Source organism: Meleagris gallopavo, chromosome 16, assembly GCF_905368555.1.
Source record: "Meleagris gallopavo chromosome 16, MGAL_WU_HG_1.1, whole genome shotgun sequence".
Lineage (NCBI taxonomy): Eukaryota > Metazoa > Chordata > Aves > Galliformes > Phasianidae > Meleagris > Meleagris gallopavo.
The window spans coordinates 2,933,545-2,960,278 of NC_139419.1; the positions used below are offsets into that span (position 1 = coordinate 2,933,545).

A 26,734-nucleotide genomic window follows, 5' to 3' on the forward strand; every position below is an offset into this window, starting at 1 on the left:
ATCTCAAGTATGCCACCATCAACTGGGCGGCTTATTTTGAAAATACTAAGGGCAAAACAATCCACCAGGTAATTCCCCTCATGGTGCACAACATAAGATCCTACAGAGCAGCATCCTACAGAAGGGGCAGCAGTGACTGTGGTGCAGGTATTTGTCTTTGCCTGCAAATAGAGCACTTTGCTCACCCACTGCAATGGTGTTGATCCAGTTCATGAGATATAAGGCACACAGGGAGTAGAAACCATAACCACGGTGAGTTCAGAAATGAGTAGATACAATACAGGGACTTTGAGCATCTCAAATTAAAATTAGAAAGAAAATAAACCTACCAATCTCCCACAGATTTTTTTATTCTTTTTTTTAAAAACCATTACCAGTTTCATAAAGATGAAGTCAAGCATCAAAACATGGAAAGCCTTGGTGTTTATGTCAAGTGAAGAAAGGTCACATCAATATAAAACATAATGGAGAACTTCCAGCAAATGAAAGCCGCAGCAACAATAATAATTTATACTTAAAGGCGGATGAGTTTCATCATAATGGAAACACACAGCAATAAAACTGAGCTGAGGTGGGCAGTTCCAAAGAACCCCAGCAGCCTCAGCAGAGGCAACTCAGCACATCAGGACCCCACAGTGCAGGAGGAGGAGGCACAATAAGAATAATCCCAGAGCCAGACGCTCACTCAAGACCAACATAACTGAAGTGGTAACAGACAAAAGGAATAAAATGATTTATCATTAAAAACGGCTGTAGTATGGGAGGCATTAGCAGACTTCCTCCTATCTGCTTTGAGAAAGGAGATAAGGTTGCTCTGGGAAATTGGAGTCATTGTCAGGGAAGTTTCACCTGAGCATTAAGAAAATTAGTCGAGAAGGTTCAGAATTACAAAGCATCTTCTTTAGTCGAGTGTAAGAGGATGAAATAGAGACAGATAAGCGTAAGCTTTCGTTCAAGTAATTTAAGCCTAACTGGTGAACAATTCACAAAAGAGCAAAGTAGGGAATATAGGGCTTGAAAGTCTATATAGATGACCCAGCACCCTCAGTTTTACTCACTGTGTGAGAGTCAAATACCCATCAGGGTAAAAGAGGAGCAGCCGACTCCGTCCGACCGTGGAAAGCAATTAGTGGAGGCTGAGCCATGGATCAGAGCAGAACTGTAATACTGATTAGCGCAAAAAACAGGGGCAAATAGCAAGATGTGTGCTGACAACATAAAATATTAATGTTAGCAGAGTCGAGAGACAAGAGTGAGGCATTCCAGAGCTAAAAAAAAAAATTAATAATGAGGGAAAAGCAAATGCAGATAAGCAGAGCAAACACACACAAATGCAATTTAATGCAAAGTGGAAGGAGAAATACTGGATTTCACGCAGTGTCCAAGCAAGTAGCTTTCAGACAATCATCTCCCAGCTGTGTGACTTGGATCCCCCGGGGATGTGACATCCTTGGGGACACACTGGCTAGGTGTGGTTTGTAGGAGAAGGAAGGGCTCCATCCTGTGCCTGTACAACAGCCTCCACAGCAAAACCACTCAAGCAGCATTGCTCCAAGAGAAAATCAGATCCTTACACTAGCACAGGTTCACCAAAATCATAAGATATGCTCCCAGGATATGGCGAGAGTCAGCAGATGTAGGGAACCAGTGCAAGGCTGACGCTAATGCTGTGGGACAGGAACACAGCCGTGCTGCAGCAAGGCACTCACTGTAGGAGGAAGGTCATTTTCACACATCTAAGACAAAAGTGCACCCATACTGTGTCCTCTGTGTACAGAGGGACCAAATATTCTGAGGAAGAGATGCAATGAATTAAGACCTAAAGCTCTCCCACAGAGCTGACTGACGTGGACTCAGGTTTGCAGCCACTCCATCCAAGTGTGGCAGTTCCCCTTCCCCAGCATAACTGAGAGAAGGGATGAAAGGAGGAAAAGTACAGCACCAAACACAGTGCTGCTAAAACACCGTGAGTGACAGTGTCATTCAGAGTCCCGAAATAGAGAGTGTTTAACCTTCATCAGTTGTTAACAGCTCTCAGAAGCCTACCAAGGATTGATGCTGAGATATTTATAACACACTGAACTCCAGACTAAGTTCCAAGATACAGAGGGAAAGGACAATGTAAGATTCCGCTCCTCTCCTGCAGTTTCTTGTCAGATGTGACTCTTCCAGAGTTACTTCCATGAACAAAGAGGCGTGCGAGGAAAAAGCCCGTTGGTCTGGGTGAGAACATCTTGTAATCCCAACAGCTCTTTCCAAGGAGAGCAGCAATCTTACTTTCCCAATGCAACAGCGTAGATAGAGCACTTTTCTTAATTTATACTGGTATGAAAGATGTGAATTCTCTAATCTATATTTAATTTGATTAGTTTCCTTTTAACCGTATTAAAAGCCAATTACAAACCCAAAGTTGGGAAGCAGATCTCTGGTATCCGTTCCCTTGCACAGAGGCACATCCCTGTGCAGAACTGCAGCTGAGCAACAGCCTGCAGGTTCTGCAAGCTGAGGAGTGTCCTGAGTACAGCAAATCCTCTGCTGAGCAAACAAGGTAAGACCCACGCCTACCAGGCTGGGGTCAGCAATAAGTGCTTTATCCTCTGCTACTGCTTATTCAATTGGAAATAGGTAATTCGATGTTTTGGCTGCAGCCCGGTTCCTCCAGCGGAGCAGGGTGACATTACACTAACCTGTGCAGCTGCTGGCTGACAAGGAGGAACAATTCCACCTCCCTGCTCCACCTTCTTGAAGAAAAACTAAGCAGATCAAAAAGGCCAACTGCCTCTGCAGAGAGAAAATCAGTGACTGAATAAACACTACCACAGAAAGCCCCAAACCCATCCTAGCCAAGAGAAGCTTAAGAAGACTTTCTCAGAAAGATGGGATGTTTCTGGCAGGAGACAGATTCAAGAGGAAGCAACTTTAACTGGCCCCTTAGAGGGATGAAGCTAAGGAACAAACTCCAAAACAGACTCAGCTGCAGAGGATGGGCCAACAGTGCAGAAGGACCCCGAGAAGCTCAGAACTCACCAACTTAGGGCAAGGAGGAAAGTGCTGCAGGAAGGCAAGCACACTGCATCGCTTCTGCCTCACTTCTGGTTTACTCGTGTTACCCATGGGGAAGCATCACATTTAGAAAGCATGTTTGAAGTCCATCAGCTTGCATATGGAGTTAAACTAGGGACCTGGCTATTAGTCACTGCTCTTCAGCATCCGACTCAGGATATTTTCAGTAGCTTTAGCAGCTTTCTTTCTTCTCTTTTATGCAAGTAAAAAGCCAGTTTTGGAACTCAAGGGCTACAGACACGGCCTGAGGCTAGCACCACACGTGACAGTTCACGTGCATAGTTGTTACATAAGAAACATCTTGGTTGGCATGAAAGGACAGGGTGGGTTCAACAACCTTTGTGGCTTTTTTAAATCATTTCTTTGGCAGAGAAGATTTCATTTAAAGCCTTTAACGTGTGATGAACGTGTTCTGTGACGAACAGTTCACTGAGCTACCTGTGACCTGCAGCTCCTTGACAACTGTGCCACAGCAGAGCACAGTGCTGAGCGGAACCAGCTGCTCACTGCCTCCTGTCACAGCTCACACCTTCAAAGAAGGGATGGCCACTGAATTCAGTGAACGTTTCTGCTCAGGAGCAGAGGGGATTGTTGAGAGCAGTGAAAGCGGGCAGCTCTCCTGCAGAAGGTGGCTGGGGCTGCGCCTGGATGGGACAGAGCAAAACTCGGGGAAACTGCAGCTGCTGTGGAGATGCCACTGTGACAAAAGCCTCTATGAGGGGAGAAAAAGTGCTCTAAATCAGGAGTGGAAGGGGTGGGGGGAAGAGAAAAAGGAAGAAAAAAAAAAATCACCCTGAGATGAGCTGCTTGCTGCATCCTTGTAGGAAATATTCAAGTTGAGATTTACTCACTGAATGAACTGGAGGCAGAAAAACCCTCCCGAGCACACAGGGCCAGAGGTTCCCCAGTGCCCTGCTGACAGAGAGCAGGGGAATGCATGGGGCTGCAGGGGAGGCCAGCACTGCTCCTGCTCACTTCATGCTAAAGGTCAAAAACTCCCTCAAGCTGTGTTCTTATTTTTAAACAACAACCTGGAGCGCGGATCACAAGCAGTTTTTCCCCCCAGCACCACACTCCAACAAATGCTATCTTAATAAACATCTCCACTTTAGAGGAGGATAAAAGGTATTTTGATTTGATTTTGCTACATTTCCCGAGATTGCTTTTTTCTTTCTGCATTTTTGTTCCTGGCCGTTCCATCGTGGCGGCCCTTGTGGAGGGATAATGCAATAATTGCCCTCACAAGGTCAGCTTCCCAATAACTTCACAAATGGCATTTCCCTACAACAAAACATGCATGAATTTTCTTTCTTTTTTTTTTTTTTTTAATTTTTTTCAAGCCTGAAAGTTGGTCTCCAAAGAAAGAACACTATCAAGGGAAAATTAGATTTTTTTTTTTTAAGCCAGAAAGTGTTTCCTTATCTGTAAAACTGAACATAATATTTACATAGAAGAACAACTGTTCACATGCAAAAGAGAAGATTTCTGCAGCTTACGTCACCGTCTGGGGAAAAAGAAAATAGTAAAAGCATAAATCCAACAGGGGAGGAGTTACTCTGGGACACGTGCTAATTCAGACGTGGGACTGTTGGGAGAACTGCACAGGAAGGAATTGCTGGCTCATTGTGCCCATGTCCCGTAGAAGCACACAGCACTCACAGAACAAAGCATTACTTCACAACTGTGCTTACCTTCAATTTAATCACGTGCTCGGTGCACAGAACTGGGCTTCCCAGCAGCTCAGGCCATCGCTGTGGTGGAAAGCACAGAATGCACAAAGCCATTCAAACACGGCTCTGGCTCTGCTTTCCTACACGTAAGAGCTGCCTGAACTCCCCAAGGGACTGTAGGACCTTCATATATATAACTCTGTAAATCATAAGGCTCAATCAAAATAGATCTCCTCTTCCTGACAGAAGAAAGCCCAACATCAACGTTCTATGGAGAGCTCATCTTCTCCCATCTCACATGCCTAGATGTCCCACACAACAGTGAAAGAAAAATGGCAGATCTCCCATTTATCAAGAAGCTTGTAATATAATAATCTCACAGCATCAGAATTCATTAACTGAAACTAGACCAATCCTTCACTCTTATTACAATTTCTATTAAAGAATGTTGTCTCCATCTAAAATTCTACTCCAGCCGATGTGCTCATAAAATAGGGAACAGTTCATTTCTCCTCACTGCAACAAATCATGGGTCAAAGACCATTTCCACAATACTTGGAAGAAAAAAAAAAAACCTCATTCAACTTCTAATATATTCATCAATTTAAGCAACGCTTGACCTGAGATGATGTGAACACGCACTGAACAAAATAGTTAGCACTGCATGATGCTCTGCCAGAAGCAATCCGAAGCTCCTTCATTCCCCAGACAGTCCTTCGGGTTTATAGATTTTGGGTCTTCATTTGCAAGGGCACTCAGAGTGACTGGTGTCTGAGTAGTGCAGCTGTGCCTACCAGAGGCTCACATCACACGCTGCAATAAGCTACTGTGCAATTACTTAATTATCTCTCTCCCTCCTATCCCTTAAAAAAATCCACAGCGATTCAACTTGAAGCAAGCCCAGTTAATCCAGTTCTATGGCTGAGAATTAAAATAGAGAGAAGTCAGGGATTCAAAGTTCCTGTGGCAATACCACCCCTCTAAGAGGCACAGATATTAATGCCCTCAAACCGTAAGTATTTTAGGAACAAAGAAGTGCTGAAAGCCCTTTCCATGCAGCTTATCCGAGCTCGTAATTCAGTGGCAGATGTTCAGAAGTCCTAAGTCACTGCCCCCGTCCTTGCATGCTGCCTATGCCACCTCTTGTTGCCAGGAGCAGAGAAGTTTGTTCTGCCCAACACCCCTCAGCATTAAGTCCCTCACTGCACACATCCATCTTCCCTCTCGCTTTTCTGCCATATCCTTCATAATTCAGGGCTGAGAAGCAAAGGAATAAACGTTACAGCACACGCATCAAGGGAACTATAACTTTGAATTACCTGACCTTGGTGAGTTTAAATTCTCCGCCATAACATTGGATTAACCTAATTTCATTTTATTGAATATTTTACCTTTAGAAGTCGCACCGCCCGTTCTTTCAGAGAAATATGAGATCTGAAGGTCAAATAAATTCTTTTATGGGCATATTTCTAATTTTCATAGTCTAACCTCTTAGCTTCGAGCACTGATATCTCGTGCTGTCGGGACAAAGCACAAACCAGTCACTATTCTGGCAGAAAGGCAGAAAATGTATTATTGCTTTATGTATATATGTATGTATGTGTGTGTGTGTGTGTGTGTGTGTATATTCAAAAACGCCCCAAGCTAGCACATAACTTTTAATTTTGCTGTATATTCTGAATTGTTATAGTGCTAAAAAGTAGAAAGCTCTAAATGCCTTGCTTACATAGAAATTGTCAGACATAAGAACAGAGTCTGTCCTCGTGTCTTCACTGCCAAAAGCACCTGATATAAAGGTAGCAATGACCTCTGTATTCTTCTAACTACACGGTTCATCAGATCCACAAAAAAGCAAAAAAAAAAAAAAAAAAGAAAAAAAGAATTCTGGTCACTGAATATATTGCTAAGAATTGACAGTGCCCAAGCCCTGCTCTAACAAACCACACCTATGGCTCTGCAACCCACGCATTACAAAGAGATAGAATGCCCAGAGTCAGTTAAATGGGAAGACTGTCCACTCTTAGTGAAGAATGAGGCCAGTGCCAGATGATGAGCAGAACCCACTTGAGAGGATGCAGTGGAGAACACAGCATCACAGGTGAGCCAGCTTGATCATTTCAGACTCACTCAGCAGACACGGGCCCAAAAAGAGAAGGTAAGCCAGAAACAAAGGGAACCTCATAGGCTTTAAAAGCCATTCTGGGGCAGGATTAGCACATGATAACTCAACAACTCTGCTACTTTCCTATTAACTGAATAAAATGAGTGTTAAATATGTGGTCATATCTAACAAAGTAACGGAGCCAATGAAAAAGTACACAGCAAAAAAGCAAGCACTGGGCTGGGAGCTGTGCATTCCTCCTCTTTCTGAAATCTATAAATCTCTTCTGTTTTAACTTCCTTCCAAATGTGTTTAGCAAACTTCTTTAAAACTATCACAGACAACTTCTTCTCCAAAGGCATCGATCTCAGCTCTCTTTATTCATTCCTTGCAGCAAGATTCTGCAGTCGTATTAGCAAGCGGTGTTAGCAGGTCCCTGGAACAGACTGTTTCAAAGGAAAAGGGTTTGTGCTCACTTCATTCTGTAAGACAATTTCCATTTGCTTAATATAGTCATGATATTTTAGTGAGGTAATTATACTCTTAGCTATCAGTAACAATTAAACCCTTCTCAGACTAAGGTTGCTTAATAAAGGTCTCAAAATAAATAACACATTCCAAACACAATATTTTTAAATGTCAAGCATGCAAATAAGATCTTGTAATGAATATAACTAAGCATCAAGTACAAATCAGCACTAAGTTGGGCTGTGATTGTACAGAACTCTACTAAAATTGCCTCTGGAGTTACTGTGGAATGCTGATCACTGTGCCAGAAAGGCAGCACAGGCACTGTAGATGAAACCATTTCATTAAATATTATTATGGTTTAAGGGGATAGCAAGGGAGAAGCCATCGGTGCTGCAGTGTTTCCATAGCTGCAGAGCAGGGCTGGTCAAGGCTACAGTCAGGCTGACAACCGATATCTGTTCATTTGTATTTTGTGTAGCAATTTCCAGGAAAACCAGGTTCCTCTGCAGCCAGACCACTCAGTTATAAGCTAAGTAACACCCAGAAGCAGCTAAATTACAGGGTATAGACAAAGGAGGAAAGGAAAAAAAAACCATCACTCTCAATTTCAGACCTAGATAGACTTGAAATGAGGTCAAAAGATCCTAGAAAGCTGTTGCATTTGGAAGGGGACATCACAGTCTAAAGGTTCTTACAGTGCAGACAGCAAGATAAAATAGAATGGTGAAGTAAACGAACACAGACATTAAAGAAACAGAAAGGCAAAGAGTGGTTAGAATAAGTGTTTGCAGAATCTCCTTGTGGAGCATCCACTGAAGGCAGGAAGCAGCAGAGCAAATCATCTCTGACACAGCTACGTGTGGAGCCAGCTGCCCGAGCTCCAGAAGGTGGTTAGGTGGATTAGGACTGAAATTGGGCACAGGACGCCCACATTTCTGCCTTCTGCTTCTTATCTCAGCAGCGCCCTTTCCATACTTAGTAACTCTTGGCTTAGAAACGCCTTGCCATGTTCTCTGTCAAATCCCAACGTGACACAGCTAAGCAGAACAGAATGTCAGGATCTCAAAGCACAAACTGCTCCTGGTTTGTGCTCATCACGTGGCCTCCATCCCCGCAGGGCACCATGTCTGTAAGCTGTGAAACACCTGGATAATGCCCAACGAGAGTTTTCAGAGCAGGATTTTTCAGCTGAATGAATTTATAGTCTGCAAGGGCCCATCAGCAGAAATCAATTAACCCAGAGTGAGGGTTAGACCAACCCCAACCACGGACCATCTCAGCAAGGATAACAGACAACCCTCCAATTCAGAGCACTGCAGGAACCAGGACAGCTTGCTTTCACTTCAGATGAACTTACCCAAAATACTCATAGCAGGTTTGGATTTTACAGGAGACAGAAATCCCTCATATTAAACTCAGATCTCTCCTTCCCACGTCACATTGACACAAGGCTGTCAGAGACCATCAAAAGCAAACACACCACTTGGTATTTCCTCAACTTCACCAGAAGCCAAAGACCCTGAATCTCACTGTCTCATCACAAAAGTGCATGCCTCATAACACAGCTCCAGACACTCTTGAATAAACCATGAGCACAAAGCCAAATGGCTCCAGCTAACAGGGGAGGAGATTTTTCATAAAAGCCTCTGCTTCATCTGGCCTGTTAGCCCTCATTCTCAGGAAAAAAAGAAGAAAGAATCCTACAGAAGAGCAGTCTCAATTAAAATTCATGATGTTACTGGATACTAAAAATTACAATTCAGCAGAGACCCCATTCAGACCCCTCTTACACTGCAGACAGCAATTACCTCTTTTTCTCCCATCCCACACCAACTAATGATCTTCTCTCCCCTTGCTATCATTCCCACCCCATAACAACTAATCACCTTTTTTTCAGAAACTATTTAACTGATTAATATAATCAAATTGAAGGGTACGGTTCTCAATTTAAAGGGCTATTGAGTCCCTTGCAAACACAAGGCCTGTCCTGTCTCTCCCCTTCTCACAGATATGCAAGATGATCTAAAAGGTAATACCTCACCCAACAAAATTTGCCTTGCAGAACCACAGAAGAGGGAGCAGTGGAATTGCTTCAGAATGTATTTATTTCCAGGTACTAAAAAGAAGACAGCTTTCATGGTTTTATAAAAAACGAGGGAAGGAGAGACAAGGTGAGCAGAGGGTTGGCACAGGCTGGGCTGACAGCAGATAGCAATCATGTGGGGGCTGGCAGCACAGCTGGGGATGCATTGGTAATGGAACTGCTTAAATGATACACTTGGGGAAGAGGGGAAGAGGCATCACATCCTATCAGCCAGGGAAGGGCATTTGGTACTGCCTGCAGCATGGGGAGCAGCCGTGAGCCCACCCGTGTGCCATGGGTGCAGATCCCAAATGAAGGCTGCTGCAAGGCTTCTCTTTGCCTGCTTCATTGTTACCAGGTGCAGCATTTAAGGATAAATGCATATCCCACAAAAAAGATTAATTCATCTCCCGCTCCAAACTCCCTGCATCTTTCCTTGCACTTTCAGATCACTGACCTCCCACTAAAAAACAACGACACGGGGCCCAGTATGACAGAGAAACCAGCAACATTCATTTAAATCTTTACTGATTACAAAACAAAGCAGATGGCAAATCAAGTCATGAACTCTGCATCTGCCATGCTTAATGAACAGTTTAATTACCTTAGTCCCATTTCTGATGCATCTCTGCCATTCTCAGCTCTATCACATTGACTCCTGCAAAGATATCTCCAGGAACATGTGGTGTGTGAACAGTCAGCCGGAGTTGGTTAATCAATACATATTTAATCTCCAGCTTTTATGGTGATGGCCTGAAGTATGGCTCAACTGAAACAGATTTCCTATCAGATCACATGAATGGGTTGAAAGCTCAGAAAACAAAATGGGATTTCTCAGCCTCTTCTGTGGGCAGTGGAGCACTTGCAGGCAGACAAATACAGCAAAACAACAGCACACGCAGTCAGATTCATTCATGTGCTGCACTGTGCTTCACATGAGAGTGCTGGAAGCAATTAGGAACAGCATACATTCACAAAGCCTACAACCTGAAAAGCAAACTGGACTCATTTGGGATAAGTTACAAGGAGTCACTGAAACTGTGCTCCACATTTTGAGTTCCACTGTGTGCAGACAGGCAAGAGCTTCCCTTGAAGGACCAGGCACCTGCTGCAAGCAAGCAGGAGATTTGGTCCCAGGTCAAACACACTGCACGTGCCTGGGGTTCTTCTTGCTCTGTAGCCTAACGTGGTTATGTCCAACCCACTTTGTGCACAGAAGATAAAGCTAAGAATAAGAATAAATAACTGACTGCACACACACAAGAGAGGAGTGACACGGCTGAACCTTCACAGCAGTTAAGTAACAAATTCAGATTGGGATTGATCAGTGACCTGCTGGAAAGCACATGAGAGGAAGAGGTAATGGCCCTCCAGAGATCCACGCAAATCAACTTTCTACCCTTCACATCAGAAGGTTTGGGAATCCCTTTGCATGCCTTCACCGCTTTTTACCAGCTTTCCTTCTGCTGCACAAGGTCCATTTGTGACCCTGAAAGCTGTCTTCTGGGAACAAACACACCAGGCTCAATGAGCAGCTTGACCTCAGACAAGAATTTTCTGAAGGGGTTTTTCATCTCAGGATTGCTCCACGTCATAGGAAACTACCCAACGGATTCAAATTGTAGTCATTTAATAGCAACATTGATTACTTTTAATAGCTTACATCAGAAAGACCACGAGTTGAGCAGAAAGCTCCCTGAAAAGAGAAATACTCACAAGCTCAAATCAAATACAGAACTGTGGATAAACACAATACACAAAGCCAATATAGCAGCAGATCAAACAGGAAAAAAGGATAGGGATAGACCTGGTCCTTCCCCAGTGCTTCACATCTCCCACTATCGCTGTGTTGGACCGACATTGTGTAAAGATTTCTCTAAAACTGAGCAAAACCAAAGCAAAAAGACAGCACAACAGACAGCAAATCCAGCCAGGTGGACGTCTAGCAGGGTGAGTGAATACATCCCATCAAACATTAATTTCTTTTTCATTACCCTAAGTGAGCAGACTGACACTCTAGGAAATGCCTTCAAGCCATCAGCGTCTGAAAACCTCTCAGGTGTCCAAGCCTAGACTCTCATCTCACTGAAAACACATCTATCAGAAAGCTTCAAGCACTGCCCCGATCTACAAGATACACATGAGAAAGTGATCAACAAACACGCTCTAAACAGCAGTTTGTCAATAGTAATAACCAGGATGCACGTCCTGCCCCACTCCACTGTCAGAGGTAGAATTAATCAGGCTAGATCACTGAACAAGCATGTCAAAGGCTGGAGAATTCGAGACAGTCAGGGAAGAAAGAGTTGTAAAGCCTCACAGAAGTACGCTAGATTGACAACTGTGCCTATTCCAAACAGTAAACCAAGTGGAAATGCCCGAGAAAGGTCAAGAAAGCCCAAAAGAAGCAAATGAGGCAAGGAAGCAAGCAATGGAGGGAGAAGTTAAATGCGCCGAAATGAAAATATAAGAGCAACCAAGTAAAAGAGTCTGTGGCAAGTAGAAAATGAACCAGACTGAACAAGACGGGCAATCCACTAAAGTCAGAAAATATTGCTTGAATCTGGAGACAAAATTCAATAGCCATAAAATCTGAGAAGGAATCAGATCAGCAAAGCAAATGTCATCTGAAGAGAGAATGTTTATAACTAAAATATTAGGTATTGCTGTTATCAAATGAAGAACAGCTTATCGTTTTCTATTGATCTTTTAAAATGCATTCAAGACCTTGACTTCCAGATTACAATTTGATCCCAGAGAACAGATAGCTGTTGCTGGATTAAAACTTGCACTGTTAAATGTGTCTGAAGTCTTTCAATCCTTATTTGCACAGAACACAGGAGCACACTCACTGCCCTACCAGAGGGTCAAACATACACAAATGCAAAAACCACAGTATCAGAAGCAATAGTGATTCAATCATATATATAATAGTCTCTCCCAAATTAGATTTTCACGGTCCTATTTAACAAGACAAAGACTCAATTGAGAGAGCTCATCTTTTCCATTCTCCATTTACGTAGTCAGAAGCACACTGTACTACTGATGCCACTAATTAGATGATTAAATACCATTCTAGGTGATATGCTTTCAATGTAAAATAATTATTTTTAACAGGCAGTATATTTGCTCAATCTCATTTTAAATCAGAATATCGTACTTTTTTAATTAAATGAAATTCCTTCTTCTGATTTTGCATGAGAGAGCAACCAGTGGGAGAAGCAGTGCCAAGAGGAGATTGCCAAAGTACCAGAATGCACGTATTCCTTCACAAAGGATCCTAGCATTCCCTGGATGGAATATAAATTTTCAGAGAACAGCAAAGTCTTTATTCCTTTAAAGCAGGGCAGTGGAGGAATCACTCAGCATACTGAAAACTTTCACTGACAAAATACGAGTTTATTTGCAGTGGTTTGATCAAGGACATTTCCAACTTTTCCTCTATTTCTCCCCACGAGTGGGGCGAAGGGGATAGCAAACAAATTAAGGGCTCTATAGTACTGTATTGGAGTCCAATCCATTACACGACAAAGTATTATCGTGTTTTTGTCCAGTAATTAAAGTAATGATAGCAAAGTTATTTTGTATTCACTGAGAAAACAGATTTCTGATGATTACTGGAAATAAGTTAGCAAAGGGATTAGTTCAGGAGCCCATCTGAGAAACTCCCTTTAGATCTGAGCAGCCCAGGCCACACTGCACAGCTGAAAAGGCTGTAAAGGCTTTCTATCAGGTTCAGCATTCACCTGTGTCACAACCAGCCACACCATTATCAAACTAGAACAACATGGAGGGTCAGCTGCTGTTGAGATGAAACACCTTTTCTATTTCTACTGAGAAGGTTTTGCCCAACCACCGACTTCAGTGCCTGCCTTGGTGCAAAGGCAAAACTGCTGTCCTCTTCTTGCTTACGAGACTCTTCATGGCACCACATTCTGCAGTCAGAAGTGGTGAAAAAATATCCTCCTGTCAAACAGTTCCTTCCTGCTCCTAGAGGCCTTGTTTACCATCCACCACAGACTCCTTGGCTCGACGCTAACACAGAATTAAACAGAACGGAGCGCAGAGCAAATAAAATCAAACAAAATGCTTTACTCGACACTGAAAATTAAAGCCTAAAGCACTACCAACAGACGAGCTCCTTTTCTGCTTGCTCAGACACTCCCACAGCCAGCACCTTCCTCCCCATGCATGACGACGTGTCTGGCTTCTTCTCTCACCCCAACTTCTCCAGTCTGACCTTATGCACACACATAGGCTTACCTACGTGAGCAGTTTGATGATATCAGGCAGACTGCTTTAGATGAGTGAAGTTTTGTAAGAAATATTATTGAAACTGAAGTCTATATCATTCTTACTAGAAAGAATTATTATTCCCGTTGGGGAAAGAGCTCCCTCGGAATTTAATATAACATTTTTCAATGCTCTACAGACTTGAAAATTATGGTATAGAATTTCATCAGGGAAGCACACTCGATATAGGATAATGCAGACTTTTTGAATATCCTATAGAAAGAATCTTAAAATGTATTTTCAATTTGCTGGTCTAGTGCCTGCCATTATATCTGAACAGACTTTCAGCGTTAGAGGAAGGCGATTCTCTTACTCTGTAAATTGTTTTTCCACAGGAACAACTGACAAGGTGCAGTCATTTCGTTCTCTTTAGGAAAGGAGGTGAGGCAGCGAAAGCCTTTATAAATTCCCCTCAGCAGCTCAAAACACTCTGGAGACAACATGATTCAATTCCCTGCCCTCGCACAAATGTCATGCCTGAGACTAAGCCACAGACTGCCAACAGAGCAGGAGCCCAGATGGAGGAGCACACTAACAAAGCCTTACAATGTTCTCGTACTTTTATCCCACCGCAGCCCTGAAGACAAGTTTCACGTCACTTTTACAGCATCTGCTACTCAAAGTCCCCAGAGTAACTTAGCAGTACGGGAGCGAACAGAGAAGAAACACCTGGAGGAAAGAATAAGGACACGCTTCTACAGACGTCATCCGGACCCTCACCTTGGTGAGCAGCAGCACACGTTTCTGCAGACGCCTGACCAGGGCCTCGTGCTGCTCGCGCTTCTTCTTCTCATCCAAGAGCTGGCTCTGAACCTGTAGAACTTCCTCCTGCAGCTGCTGTCGGGCCTTCTCCACTATTCGGGCACTAGGGAAGAAAACACAGGCTAGTGAAACCCTGACCATTGCCTCTTAATCAGAGACCAGAAAGACCAGAGAGAAGCACCACACAGCAGTAGGACACCGGGGCTGCTGCCATGCCCTGCTACAGCTGCACTGCTGGAATCATTAGGAGTAGCTGCAGCCTCCTTATCAGCTTTTCTCAGAAAAAGATAGGAGAGAACCATGCCAGTGTCGGCCTTCTTGTTCAGCATAAGAGATTACTGGAACCTCACATATACCAGGCAATTAATTAATTGCGTATCCATCTCAGTTTGAGATAACAGCTCATCTTCAACAAACAACGCAAGATCTTGGTTCCTACTACACCTTTTGCTTTTTTTTTTCCCCCTCTCGTAACAAAGTAAAAGCAAAATGGAGGTTTATTATGATCTGCTTTGAGAGAAAAATAATATTCATCTTGTAATTATAGCCACCACCTGCACTCGCTCTTTCCAGCAACCTACGTTGAAAGATAAATGTCTTCTGAGGCAGTTAGCACTCAGTTTGCAATGTGGACATGACCCTCAATTAAACCAGAAGAGCTTGGCTCCCCATCATTTTAAGGCACTGCTTAGATAAATCTCAAAGAGAACACTGCCTTAAAAGACTCTCAGCTTAAATTAAGACCATCTTGAACTGCCAGGTCACTGAATTGTACCAGGGAAATTTATGTTGGAATTCAATAAAATCCCCAAGCAGCTATTTTGTAACCTCAAAACTCCTCTCCTTGAAGACAAACGTGCATAATAAAACACTAGGTGAATAAGGAAAACATGCAAGACTCCAGTTCAATTTGGACCCATTCAGAAATGGACTGTGGAAATCGACTCTTCCTTGCTGTATTCTAGTGGGAAAGTTTAACAATGCTAAAGCTGCATTTGAAAATGGATAATTTAATTAGCAAGGTACCATTACATCCTTGGTTCTGCTTTAATTGGTCAATTAAAAAGAGAATCTGTGCCCACAAACATTATCTCCAGCAATGGAACATGAGGCAACAGCATGCACTTGATACTCCTTACCCATCACAACTCAGCAGACACCTCAAGTTCAATCTTGTGGATACTCAGTGGAAATATCAGCCTTGATCTTGTTCAACAGTGCAAGAATTCCACAGGCTAATAGAGATAATTAATTGTTGACATATTCTATAGAATAAATCTATATTTAAAAGTTTCTAAGAAGTCAAAATCTAAAGATGACAAACAGATTGAGTCCTCATTTTGTGTACACTGGATAAAACTATGTGCTAGAATTAAGATGCCAAACGTCACAAGCACATATAAGTAGCTTAGGCAGTAACACACAGAAGGTTAAAGTGCTGAGCAAAATGGGTTAACATCATGCTGACATTCAGAAAGAAAAGTGAGACACAGGATGGGTTTCCTTCTTGAAATAGCAAATAATGTTTGAAGTTCAGAACTCATGGATAGCTCAGGCATTCAGTGACATTACTCTCAAACTGGCTTGGAAAAGAATTGCTTAAATATGTTAGGAAAATTAAGCAAAGGGAAACAAATGGGCAATTCCCTCAGCTATGGCATGGCACTTGGAAAGAACACCATCTTGTGTTTATATTTCAGGCTGAGCTAAATGTGATGTTAATGTAGATAGAATTTAAATGCCAGAGATGTCTGAAAGCAGTGACAATACTTAAACTCTCTGAACTGACTCTGCTACCATAGGCTTCCTTAATATGAGAAGTGTGAAATTCAGCTTCCTTACAACTCTTCACACCATGCCAAAGCAAATTATTGAGATCCTTTCTTCCTCTCTTGGGACAGATTGATAATCCTTCCAGAAACTGCACCAAACAAGACAAAAACCATCTTCTATGAAAAAAAAAAAAAATCCAAAAGGAAAGTTCTATTCCTTAGTGACACAAAGCAGGCTTTGAATGCAGGTACCCAGCAGCAGCAAGTACCATTCCAGTCAGAACTGGGCACTTCTCTTCCACACTAGTGACACCTACGGCTTTTCGAAAGCAAATGCTTGCTCAAACCAAACATTTAGAAAAATGAAAAATAAGCTCAAACTTCTCCATTCAGTGTAAGTGTAGAGAACTGGCATTTTTTAAAACCTCTGCCAGTTCAAAGTAAACCTTTTAAGCTGTAAGGAGAAAAAGTCATTTCTGTTTATCAGCCTGTTAATGTTCCTTGCTCCGCATCCTAGTGAATGAGATGCCAACATCGTTCTGTTCCGAGCTCTTGAGACTCTTCATATTTTGTTTTCCCATCTGTAATCCACTTCAGTGTAATCTTAATGATAAAACTTCATTTTCCAGAACGTTCTTTGAAAGACTGAGAACAATGACAGCAGACAGTGAAAACCGAAGCTGCAAGATACATTTTAGTAATTTGCCTCCAAAAAAAAATTACAAGAGCAGCTCTCAGCTTCCCCCTGCCCCAGTGATACGTTAAACATTACTCGAACCACTCCATCCTTTCAGTAACCAACTCACCACCTCACAGGCCCTCAGAAAATAGCAGGAAAAGCCACAAACTGTCTGTTTGTCAGCCTGAAAAGAGAAGCAGACATCTATGTGCAGCAGCAAAGGACAGCTGGAAGAGGAAAAGTGCCTGGTCACACTGCAGCTGAGGAAGAGCACAGCACCTAGCAGGGACAAGTGCCAGAGAGGAGGATGGCACCAAAGAGAATATGCTGGGATTGGAGCATGGATGGGAAGAACAGCGGAGGAGCACAGGTGGAAAACAACAACAGTGCTGCTGCCCGTGTGTAACAGTCACACTGCAGCTATCAGCGTCACCACACAGAACAAAATAAAAAGCTCGGTGCACAAGCTAATGAGGCAAAAAAAGAGGAAGGGAGATTGCTTTGTACCAATATTTGAGGCCTGACAACTTGCATCCTTCTCTCCGTGCCCACGCGTTTACAGACAGCACACAAAGTCATACACCGCACTGGCAGCTGAGAAACAGAGGGATGGGAGAAAAATGTTACTTTTCATTCCAGTTCTCCTCAAGTTTCAAAAGCCAACGTGAAGGCACAGATAGCAAGGTAACTCCATGTGCCTTCCTGTTGTCCAGTGAGAAACAGAACAGTGTGCCCATGGCCTCCTGCAGGCAATGCCCTTTGCCTCCACTCCCAGAGTCTCACCCTCATAGGGTTTCCACGAATCAAAAACTCACTCAAAAACAAGCAGCTCCTACATCACGTTGCTGCTCTACCTACAAGTCCCGGGCCAGACTGTAATTACAATGAGGGAACAACATGAAGAATTATTTTGCTTGTGTGGAGAGATGAAATGAGTGAGGAGCAGGCTGATGTTGGAGCTTTATTGGTACACTGACAGCACGTTTTATCACTGAGGCAGTATTTAATTTTACTCCCCAACCAGCAGCATAAATATCAGGCTCAGAACTTCAGTTCCTTCAAAGTGAAGCTACAGAACAGAAATAAGACCAATTTTATGTCCTGGCAGCAGCTTTAATGGACTGTCAGGAGGTCGGACTGACTCAGAGGACACATCAGGGCCCTCTCCCTCCCCAGCCAGGTGGGCACACACAGCACAGCATCCCCACAGCTCTGCTGCCACAGCACTGCCTCACCTTGGGAGGATCTAATCAAGCCCTCAGCATGGGATTTACTATCATGCTAATAAACACGCTTTCTACATCCACCATCAAGATGAGAATGAAAGCAATGCCTTAATTTAACAATAAATGAGAGACTTCTCTGGCTTGTTTTGATCTTAAGCTGAAAAATGAATCGTTTGCCAAATACATACATCATTGATTTCTGGAAACTAAAATCTTTCAAGGGTGAGATAACTACAGGCATTACCGTCCTTTTTCCAAGCCTCTAAACCTCAAGTGTTCATAAGGCCAAAGCTTATGTTAATGACATTCATTTGGTAAATACAGCTTTTACTGATATTTAAAAACCATTGAACCCACGCTGCCTGTTGCGTGCTTACTAACTTGATAATGTTGCCATCTTCTGTAGAACTGGCTACAGGAAAAAACTGATAGCTGAATAGACAAAGTGATTTATAGCAGCTTACGTACGCAGATCTATTAAGGGCTTTTGCTACATCTAAATATTCACTGCTCCTGTTATGAAGCAACATTTGCATCCTGACCCAAACTTACCCTTCTGTTTGCAGTGTCTGGTAGAGGAATACATACCGAGTATCCTAAATGATGTGGAAGCAATTAAAGCAGAAGCTAGAAAACCAACAGTTCTCTACAACTATTAGCACGTCGTGCGTATCATCCATCTCTGGATCATGATTTTGCATATGGCATTTGGCAATTACAGACTGCCTGTTTTTAAAGAGCATTCACTGATAAGGATTTTCCACTCCTACTCTGAGATAAGAATAATCCCCACCTTACAAGTTTCAGAAGTTCACTGCAGAGAACTGGGAACATGCTACAACAACGCCTTACGACAACAGGCTGATACATTCAACCGAGCCAAGATTCACTGAATTGTTTGAACTGCAGTGAGCAGAACAGCTCCAGTCTGATTATTTCAGTAGGAGAGCTCTGCTCACTTGGTCCTTCTGCAGGTTCTACTTTTCACTTCTGCCATGGCAGGTCCAGCTTGTGCTGAAGGTCAGCCCCTGGGCAATAGGCCAAGCACCAAACAACAGCAGCGCCCACTCCCTTCCCCAGCAGACCATAATCTTGCTGGGAACAGCCAGAGCAGTCCCTGGAAGACAAGGAATGCAAGGCAGAAAACTACTGGAGAAAGAAAACTGCTGGGGAGAGAAGAAAAACAAAAGCACCAAGGAAGAATTTTGAAACAACCTTTTCTCCAGCCAGGATCCAAGCATCCTCTCTGCAGCTGGCTTTATTTACATCATCTAATTCAGATTCTACATGCTTTGAAGTGCTACTGCACTTTTTTCTTTGAAAACAAAAATCACAACAACTGAAACAAAACAGGGAATGAGAAAACCCAAAGATTGAAATAATTACTAATCAAAGGAGAGGCCTGTACATGGGACGGTGAAGTCACTGGCCAGCTCTACCCAGTAATTTCTCTTCCTGTCAGCTCTGATGAGTTTTATATTTCTAACATTTCATCAATTTGAATCACCAAATTCAATTTGCATTCACAGATAAACAGAGAGGGAATAATAAATACTCTCATCTGACCTTGAAGAGTGAGACAGAAAATTGCCCTCCATGATTTCATTTCAATCCGAATCATAATGAATAATGCAGTTGGCCCCATCAGTTACCAATCTATAATCATTTGTGGGCTGGATGAGCTCACATCCATGCCTAAATACGACAAAGAAAAACAAAACTTCTCACGGTTTTTGTACCAATCTTTTCCTTCTTCCCCCTCCCTACTCAGACAACGCTTTGATCCCTGTGCTTCCCCACCAGCCCCACTCACACCCAGCTGTAAGAGCCTGAAGGATTCCAATTTCTTGCACCGTCAAAAGCGAGGTGAGTGCACTGCACAGTTCTCTGCTCAATCCAATTCAGTATTGTGTGCGTTGTAAAGATTTTCCCATGAACGCCCCGACTCAGGGAGGATCCTCCATCCCAGCGAGCTGTCAAGCTGTGGGCTTGATTCTGCAGCCTGGGCACGAGGAGCAGAAGCACGGCACAAAGCAAGAGTGACTACCAATACTTCAGGTGGCTGCTCTACAGCCACACCAACCCTTCCTGGGAGAGAAGAGTCATTTGGGAACAAGCAGCATGAGAGCTGTAAAGGATAAAGGATTAATAGAGAGGAGTGAAAAAAGGGAAATTTGCTTGAAGCAGGGAATGAAGTGAATTGGAGAATGGCTGTGCTGAGCAAACTTGTCAGCAAACAAAAATGCTGAAATTCTAGGCTCTTGACAGTTAGATAATAGCTTATCTTAATAAATAAAGAGGATCAAAGTGTTTAGATAAGAAAAACAAAACATTACACTCTCCATTGCAATATAGCAGTGAGACCTCACACTCATGACTCATTACAGCTTTGGGAAGCTTCTACAGATGTTTCCAATGACCTTTTCCAATGAGAGCTCGTTTCCAGTGTGCACTACCATACTCCACAGTGAAATGAGCAGAGTATATTATCATTCAGACACACTTTTTTTGTACAGGTGAATTTCAGAATACTTGAATGAACTTACGGAAGGCAAAATTGTTGGCAATATTTCTCACAGAGCAACCCAGTGCTGGACCCCAGCATAGGCCTCATTAAAATTCCAAGCTGTGGCTCAGCCTTTCAGCAGCACTTTTGGCAGTGAAAACCTGTCCAGGCTTTCACTGGGAACTCATGAGAGAATTCCTAATGGATACTTGTTGACAACAAATAAACCTAGAAAATTAAGAATTACCCCTGGCACGTACCCATGGGACATCGGTGCAGATAAAAGGAAAGGAAGGGCTGAGAAACTACTCAGCTGCCCCTAACAACTGCTCTGGCACTCCGCTGCTCTTGGCCTTTCTTTCCCACACGCACCAATGCAGCTTTACCTCCTATCTGCCTCCCACCCTCTTGGACTCAGCTTGCATCAAAGCAGTCTAGAATGATACAAGCTACACTAAGTAAAGCATTAGAAAAGACTTGGCAATTATTAAAAGTATATTGGATGCATATTAAGACTGCAAAGGTCTTAAAAGTCCCATGCCCAAATAACATGACCTGTAATCGTGACTCAGAACAAAAGCCACCAAGTCCCTGGGTGGATCTGTTCTGCCACACTCTCCCAAGAAACCAGGATTCACTGCAAACTGCCTCTTCTTTCTGCAGGGTCTCTGCCTCATTTGCTGCAGAATTAGGAAGATTGATGAAGAACAGAAATTGCTTGAAGAGACTGATCTCACATTAATGCAACCGAAAGCTTCTCCTCCAGAAATGACTCCTGTCCTCACCTATGCCAGAGCTCCTATCTGATGCCGCAGAGGCAGTTCTCAGGGCTTGGTCTTTAGGTTGTTCCTAACTTTGGGCTCGTGAAAGGCACTCACAGTGCAGCTGAAATCAACAGCAATCTTCCATGCAGCTATTTTCCACTGACTCAGGACATCCTGCTATCCCTAAAGCTTTCCATGGCTTTTCCCTACTGCCACCCAGAGACGCCCAGTGTGAATCTTCCATGAAACTGTTGACACTTTTACATCTTATCAGCACAGCACAGAGGCATCTTCCCTCTAATTTCCTCCCCCCAAATTAACTCAAAGAACTTTCATGCCAATATAAGGCAACAGGAATAAAGCTGTCACTGTGGAAAGAAGTGTCAAAATGATTAAATTTAGAGTTGGTTACATCAATTCTCCTGCATCAATATTTTTAAATGTTTAATAATACAATGCTACACGCCATGCAATCTCTTTGCAATGAATACTTTATACAGAAACCAGTCAGGTGGACAAGTAAATAGTCTTTATGTGGCAGTTCACGATTCAAAATCACTAGATGAGCATAAAGGTCAGATTTGTTATTTTGGGATGAAGCGGTTACAGGGAAATATATTTAAAGACACGGCAACCAGATTACTTTGGTTTTGTCTCACTCATAAAACAACAGTTATCAATTAAAGAACACAGGAGCATCACTTTTGTGACTCAGTTGACCCCTAAGACAACACAGGCACTCATCACTTTGTCTTACAACTTCAGCATGTGTAAGACACGTGCATACTGTCACCTCTGCTTGACTTACCTGCCTTTAGCAGACTGCCTTTCTCTAATCCCAGCTGTTAAAATAGCAAACCTCTGAGCGTTCTCCGTGGGTTTGCCACAGCTCACACTACAGCACCTGCACCTGGAGCACTGGGGCTGTACTCAAGGCAGCAGAACTCATCTCCTCCTTTCCAAGCCAAACGTTATCACTGAACTCACGCAGCAGCCATGGACTCAGCTTGTACCAACACTGGGTGCCAGGCTGCCTTGGTTCCCTGGGGAAGTGTGCAGGGGACATCTTGGGGCACTGTGGTTGCCTCAATGCTCTTTATTTCTCTCTCCTAGGATGTGGAGGAAGAAGCTTTTAAATACTCACTTCACCATACTAACATCATTCCTCCCCTCTCCACTGAATGTGGAATAACAATGACCAGCCCCGATAAATCTTTGCTGCCCAAGCTCTCACATCCCTGTCAGACGCTACTCAGTCCTGTTTCCCACAACTATGAAAAACTGATTTGATGCAGAAAATCAGATATTCAACTGCACTATACTCTGCTACAGCTGTCTGCAAAGAATGAAAACAATCATGAGTCTGCAAAATCACGAGTGGCAGGAGGTGAACAAGGAGCTATTGTTCACTGCCTCTTTCAATTGGAGAGCTAAACAAATTAACGGACAGAAATTCATCATGGGCTATTAGCTACAAAAAGATATCACCTTTGCCTCAAGAAATCCTTAAGCTTTCAACTGAGGAAAAATATGAGAAGTATCACTCTTCATTTGCTCTTTTATTTGACTTCTCCAAAGCTCTTGGCATTGGTTCAGGCTGATCTTGGCTCTGATTGCCAATCTGGGGAAGGGAGGTGGGAGGGGGCTGCTTACTCTGAATGCATACCAGCAGATCTCATCTAGCTCAAATTTTACTCTGGTGCGCTTTTTTATTGAATTTTCTTGGGTGAGTACGCAGTCATCTCATCTCTCTCATACATGAGTCATATTCAATTTCCAAACTATAAATTAGTAGCTGAAAAAAAGAATGTCTTTCCTCACAGATGCAGCGTGCTATGGCAGCAAGCAGTCCACCAGTTTGTGCTGTCACAAGGTTCCCATTAGAAACAGTATTCAAGAATAGCCAAAATCTCCTTGTACCAAAGAATTAGGGCTGTATCTGTCTATTCTATTGGAAGAGCTTTTGTCAGCCATTGGAATGGTAGCACGCTTCTGAAGAGAACTGTTCTCTCCCACCCTGCACAACAGCCACCAGCTCTCCTAGAGAGCAGGGACAGAGCCATGCCCAAAGCAGGAAGAGATCTGCATGGGACCTTTATCTAGAAAAGCTTTCAGAGATCCAAATTTTCTAAAGAGCTCTTCTTCAAGGAAAAGTAAGCAAGAAACGACATAAAAACTCAACAGGAATTAAAATAGTAACACCGTATGTGGTTTTGCATTGTGGCCACCTGCGTATAAAATATTCCTAGTTCAAAGCTATTTGGAAACACAACCCCTTATGCACCATCACCTCCATCTCCCACCACGCGACAGGCACGCAGAGCACAGCGTTCCCACTCTCATCTGTAGCTGTACCAGCCAAACCGAGAAGGTTAAGAACAGAGAACTGAAAAACAAAGAGATATTTGGCAAGGTTGATTGCCCTGGCGCTTTAAGAAATAGCACTGCGGGGGTTTTTTGGTGGTGTTTTTTCTGTGTTTTGCTTGTCTGGAGCCACCCAACACTGCAACCCACAGCACCAGGACCTCCACGGCCCACCTTCAGTGCAGGCACTTTGACAGCCAGCACATTGCCCATGCTCAACATGCCCTTCGCCTGCCACCTGCCTTCCGTTGCCTTACCCTACCTGGTTAATAAAGCTTATTTGTCCTGTTTATGTCCTTATTGATTCACCATCCCCTGCATGGGAAAAGGCGTCAATGCGGTTAAGGGCAAACACCTGCTTGGAGACCTCAGCTACTTTCTGAAAGTGCATTTTATTCTCACCAGATAATAAGATTCTGTGGTTAAAAAAGCTTTCAGGTACTGGCATTGTCATAAAACGTTTCTTGTGTCCTACTTCACCAGAGCTGACAAACTCTCCTCTTGCTGTCAGTGGAAAAGAAGCACTTCTAAAGAGCTTTGGATACTTTTGCATTGCAAAGTGAAAAGGAGAAAGTGAGATATTTCAACAATGTTCCATTTCATTCCAAAGCCCCATAAAGAAGAAAGAAAAAAGGTTTCTGTATAATCACTGTAACAAGCAAGCAGCTCTCTTATTAATCTCTCCTTCCTCCACATCCCCTGGCTTGGGGGCTTGGAAAGTTGACACTTGACTTGAAAAATGCCAACTCTAAGCAGTTTATTTCCTCTTGAACTTTAAAAGCTGACTGAGACAGAAATGACCTTTAAAAAGGCAGGGTTAGTTCCTGTATGAATTGATAGAAGGACTCTTTGCTTACACAGCATAGCAAGGTACTGAGCAAATCTCCTCCGCAAACAGCCCTTCCTCACCACAGCCAGAGGAACACCATGTTCCATCACAGGAGTGGAGAACACAGCATCTGCTGACCCAACTTCCCTCTGTCAAGAGGGGAAGACCCACCACGATAACGCCATGAGCCACAGCCTTACCCACGCACAGCACAGACACTGCAGGAATAACAGCTTGAAGATGCAATAGTAGCTACTAATAGTCCTTTCTGCCACACCAGTAGCCAGAAATCAGGCAGAATGTTCTAGTCTGAGATCCACCCCACAATCAATGCCATCAGATGTCCAAAGAAACACCATATCAAGATTTTGCAGCAGCAGCAGGATAACCTTAAGAGTTTTGAGAAAGGAAATGCACAAAGTAAATGCATAGGACAACAGTGGCATGGGAATGCACTGGAGAAATACAAGCGTACTTTATCCTCTGAGCTAAGAATGACTACTTTTTTTTTCTTTTTTTTAATATCTTTTCTTTCTCCCTACTGTAGGTCTACCAAACCATGCTGACTCCAAGAAGCAGAGGAGTGACAGAGTTTGGGAATCTCCATCGAAGTATGAAGCATCTCTTTGCCATCAGCAGCAATGAAATGCTTCCAATTTACCATCAGCCCACTTACGCAGAAGCGCACATTTCATAAAGAGAAGCCCAGGGCTATTCTGTGCAGAATTTACTTTTCCTTTTTTCTCTGGAAGGAAAGTACACATCAAACTCACCGAGGCAGAGAGAAAAAGTCAAGCCCTGTATAGTCTAGGTTAACTTATTAATAATGAATCACTTCTCTCATTATTCCTAACGTTGGGTATCAAGCAGCATGCCTTGAGAAAAATTAGCGGGGGGAGAAGAGATGGGGAGTGATACTCAGGTCTGCAGTGAAACTGAAGGCACAACAAAGAGCCACAGCTCTCAGGGGAAAACTGAGTGGAAACTTAAATGAGGGCTCAGCAGCTCACTGCTGGGGGACACTTAGAAAATTCCTGTCCCTGAAACACCCATATGCAGTATTGCAGGTAATTTTCTTTTCTTTTTTTTTTAAAAAAAAGATACTGATATTCTCCGATGGGCCTTTTCCCATACATATAATCACCAGAAGCCTCAGAAAAACCTGTACAGTGCTTGAGACAGACTCCCATATCCAACATCATTCTACCACTTCTTTTTAATGGCCATTTAATTTAACAATGGCTTTTAATTTAACATGGTTTAGTTTCCAACCACTGTTGTTTGTTATTTTTTGGTTTTTTTTTTGCACACATTGCACCAGAGAATCTAACCCTTGTACGTAAACAAGCCTTCAAATAGAAAACAGAAAACATGAATGTATATGTTAGGTCTAGAAGTACTGAAAAACAGATTTGCCCAACTAATACATATCAAACTCAACATTAAAAAGTGATAAGAAACTGCCATCTTATCTACATGGGAAGTACTTCAAGGCTTCTAACTTGTGCCTGAGGGTTTGAATTAAAGCAACTCGCTTCCCAGGGCATTTTTCTTGCAGTAAGTCGTCTTCATCTAGTTGCTTTGAGGACTCTGGTCCCCATGTTTTGGCACAGCCTAACAACTCCTATGGGAGCAAATGGTTACGCTAACACAGATCAGAAGAATATCTTTGAATGAACCAGGAAAGATGAAGAACTCGATGTAAAAGAAAATCTTCAGTTTATGATTTTATTGGATTTTTAGAAAGACAATAAAGGCAGGGGGAAAGGTGCTAGTGTGTAAAACTTGGGACTTCAGTCAATGGTTGTTCAAATACTTCTTGCAGTGGATGGGAAGCTGGACATGAGCCAGCAGTGCGCCCTCACAGCCCAGAAAGCCAACCGTACCCTGGGCTGCATCCAAAGAAGTGTGTGGTCAGCAGATTGAGGGAGGTGAGCCTGCCCTTCTACTCTGTTTTGCGGGGGCCTCACATGGAGTATTGCACCCACATGGGGAGCCCTCATTACGGGAGAGGCATGGAGATATTGGAGCACATCCAGAGGAGGGCCACAAAAGTGATCCAAGGGATGGAACAGCTCTCCTGTGAGGACAGGTTGACAGCCTGGAGAAGAGAAGGCTGCGAGGTGACCTGAGAGCAGCCTTCAGTATGTA

At 43.1% G+C, this 26,734-nt stretch overlaps 1 protein-coding gene across 2 annotated transcripts in view; it reads right to left on the bottom strand.

Annotated features, from left to right (window-relative positions):
• The window catches only part of MAD1L1 (mitotic arrest deficient 1 like 1), a 321,728-nt gene that overhangs the window by 215,123 nt on the left and 79,871 nt on the right, over positions 1–26,734 (bottom strand). For both annotated transcript variants that reach the window (XM_085237768.1, XM_085237767.1), the window contains exon 11: positions 14,402–14,546. In XM_085237768.1, coding sequence (XP_085093894.1) covers positions 14,402–14,546 — 145 coding nt within the window. The remainder of the gene's footprint in view (positions 1–14,401; positions 14,547–26,734) is intronic.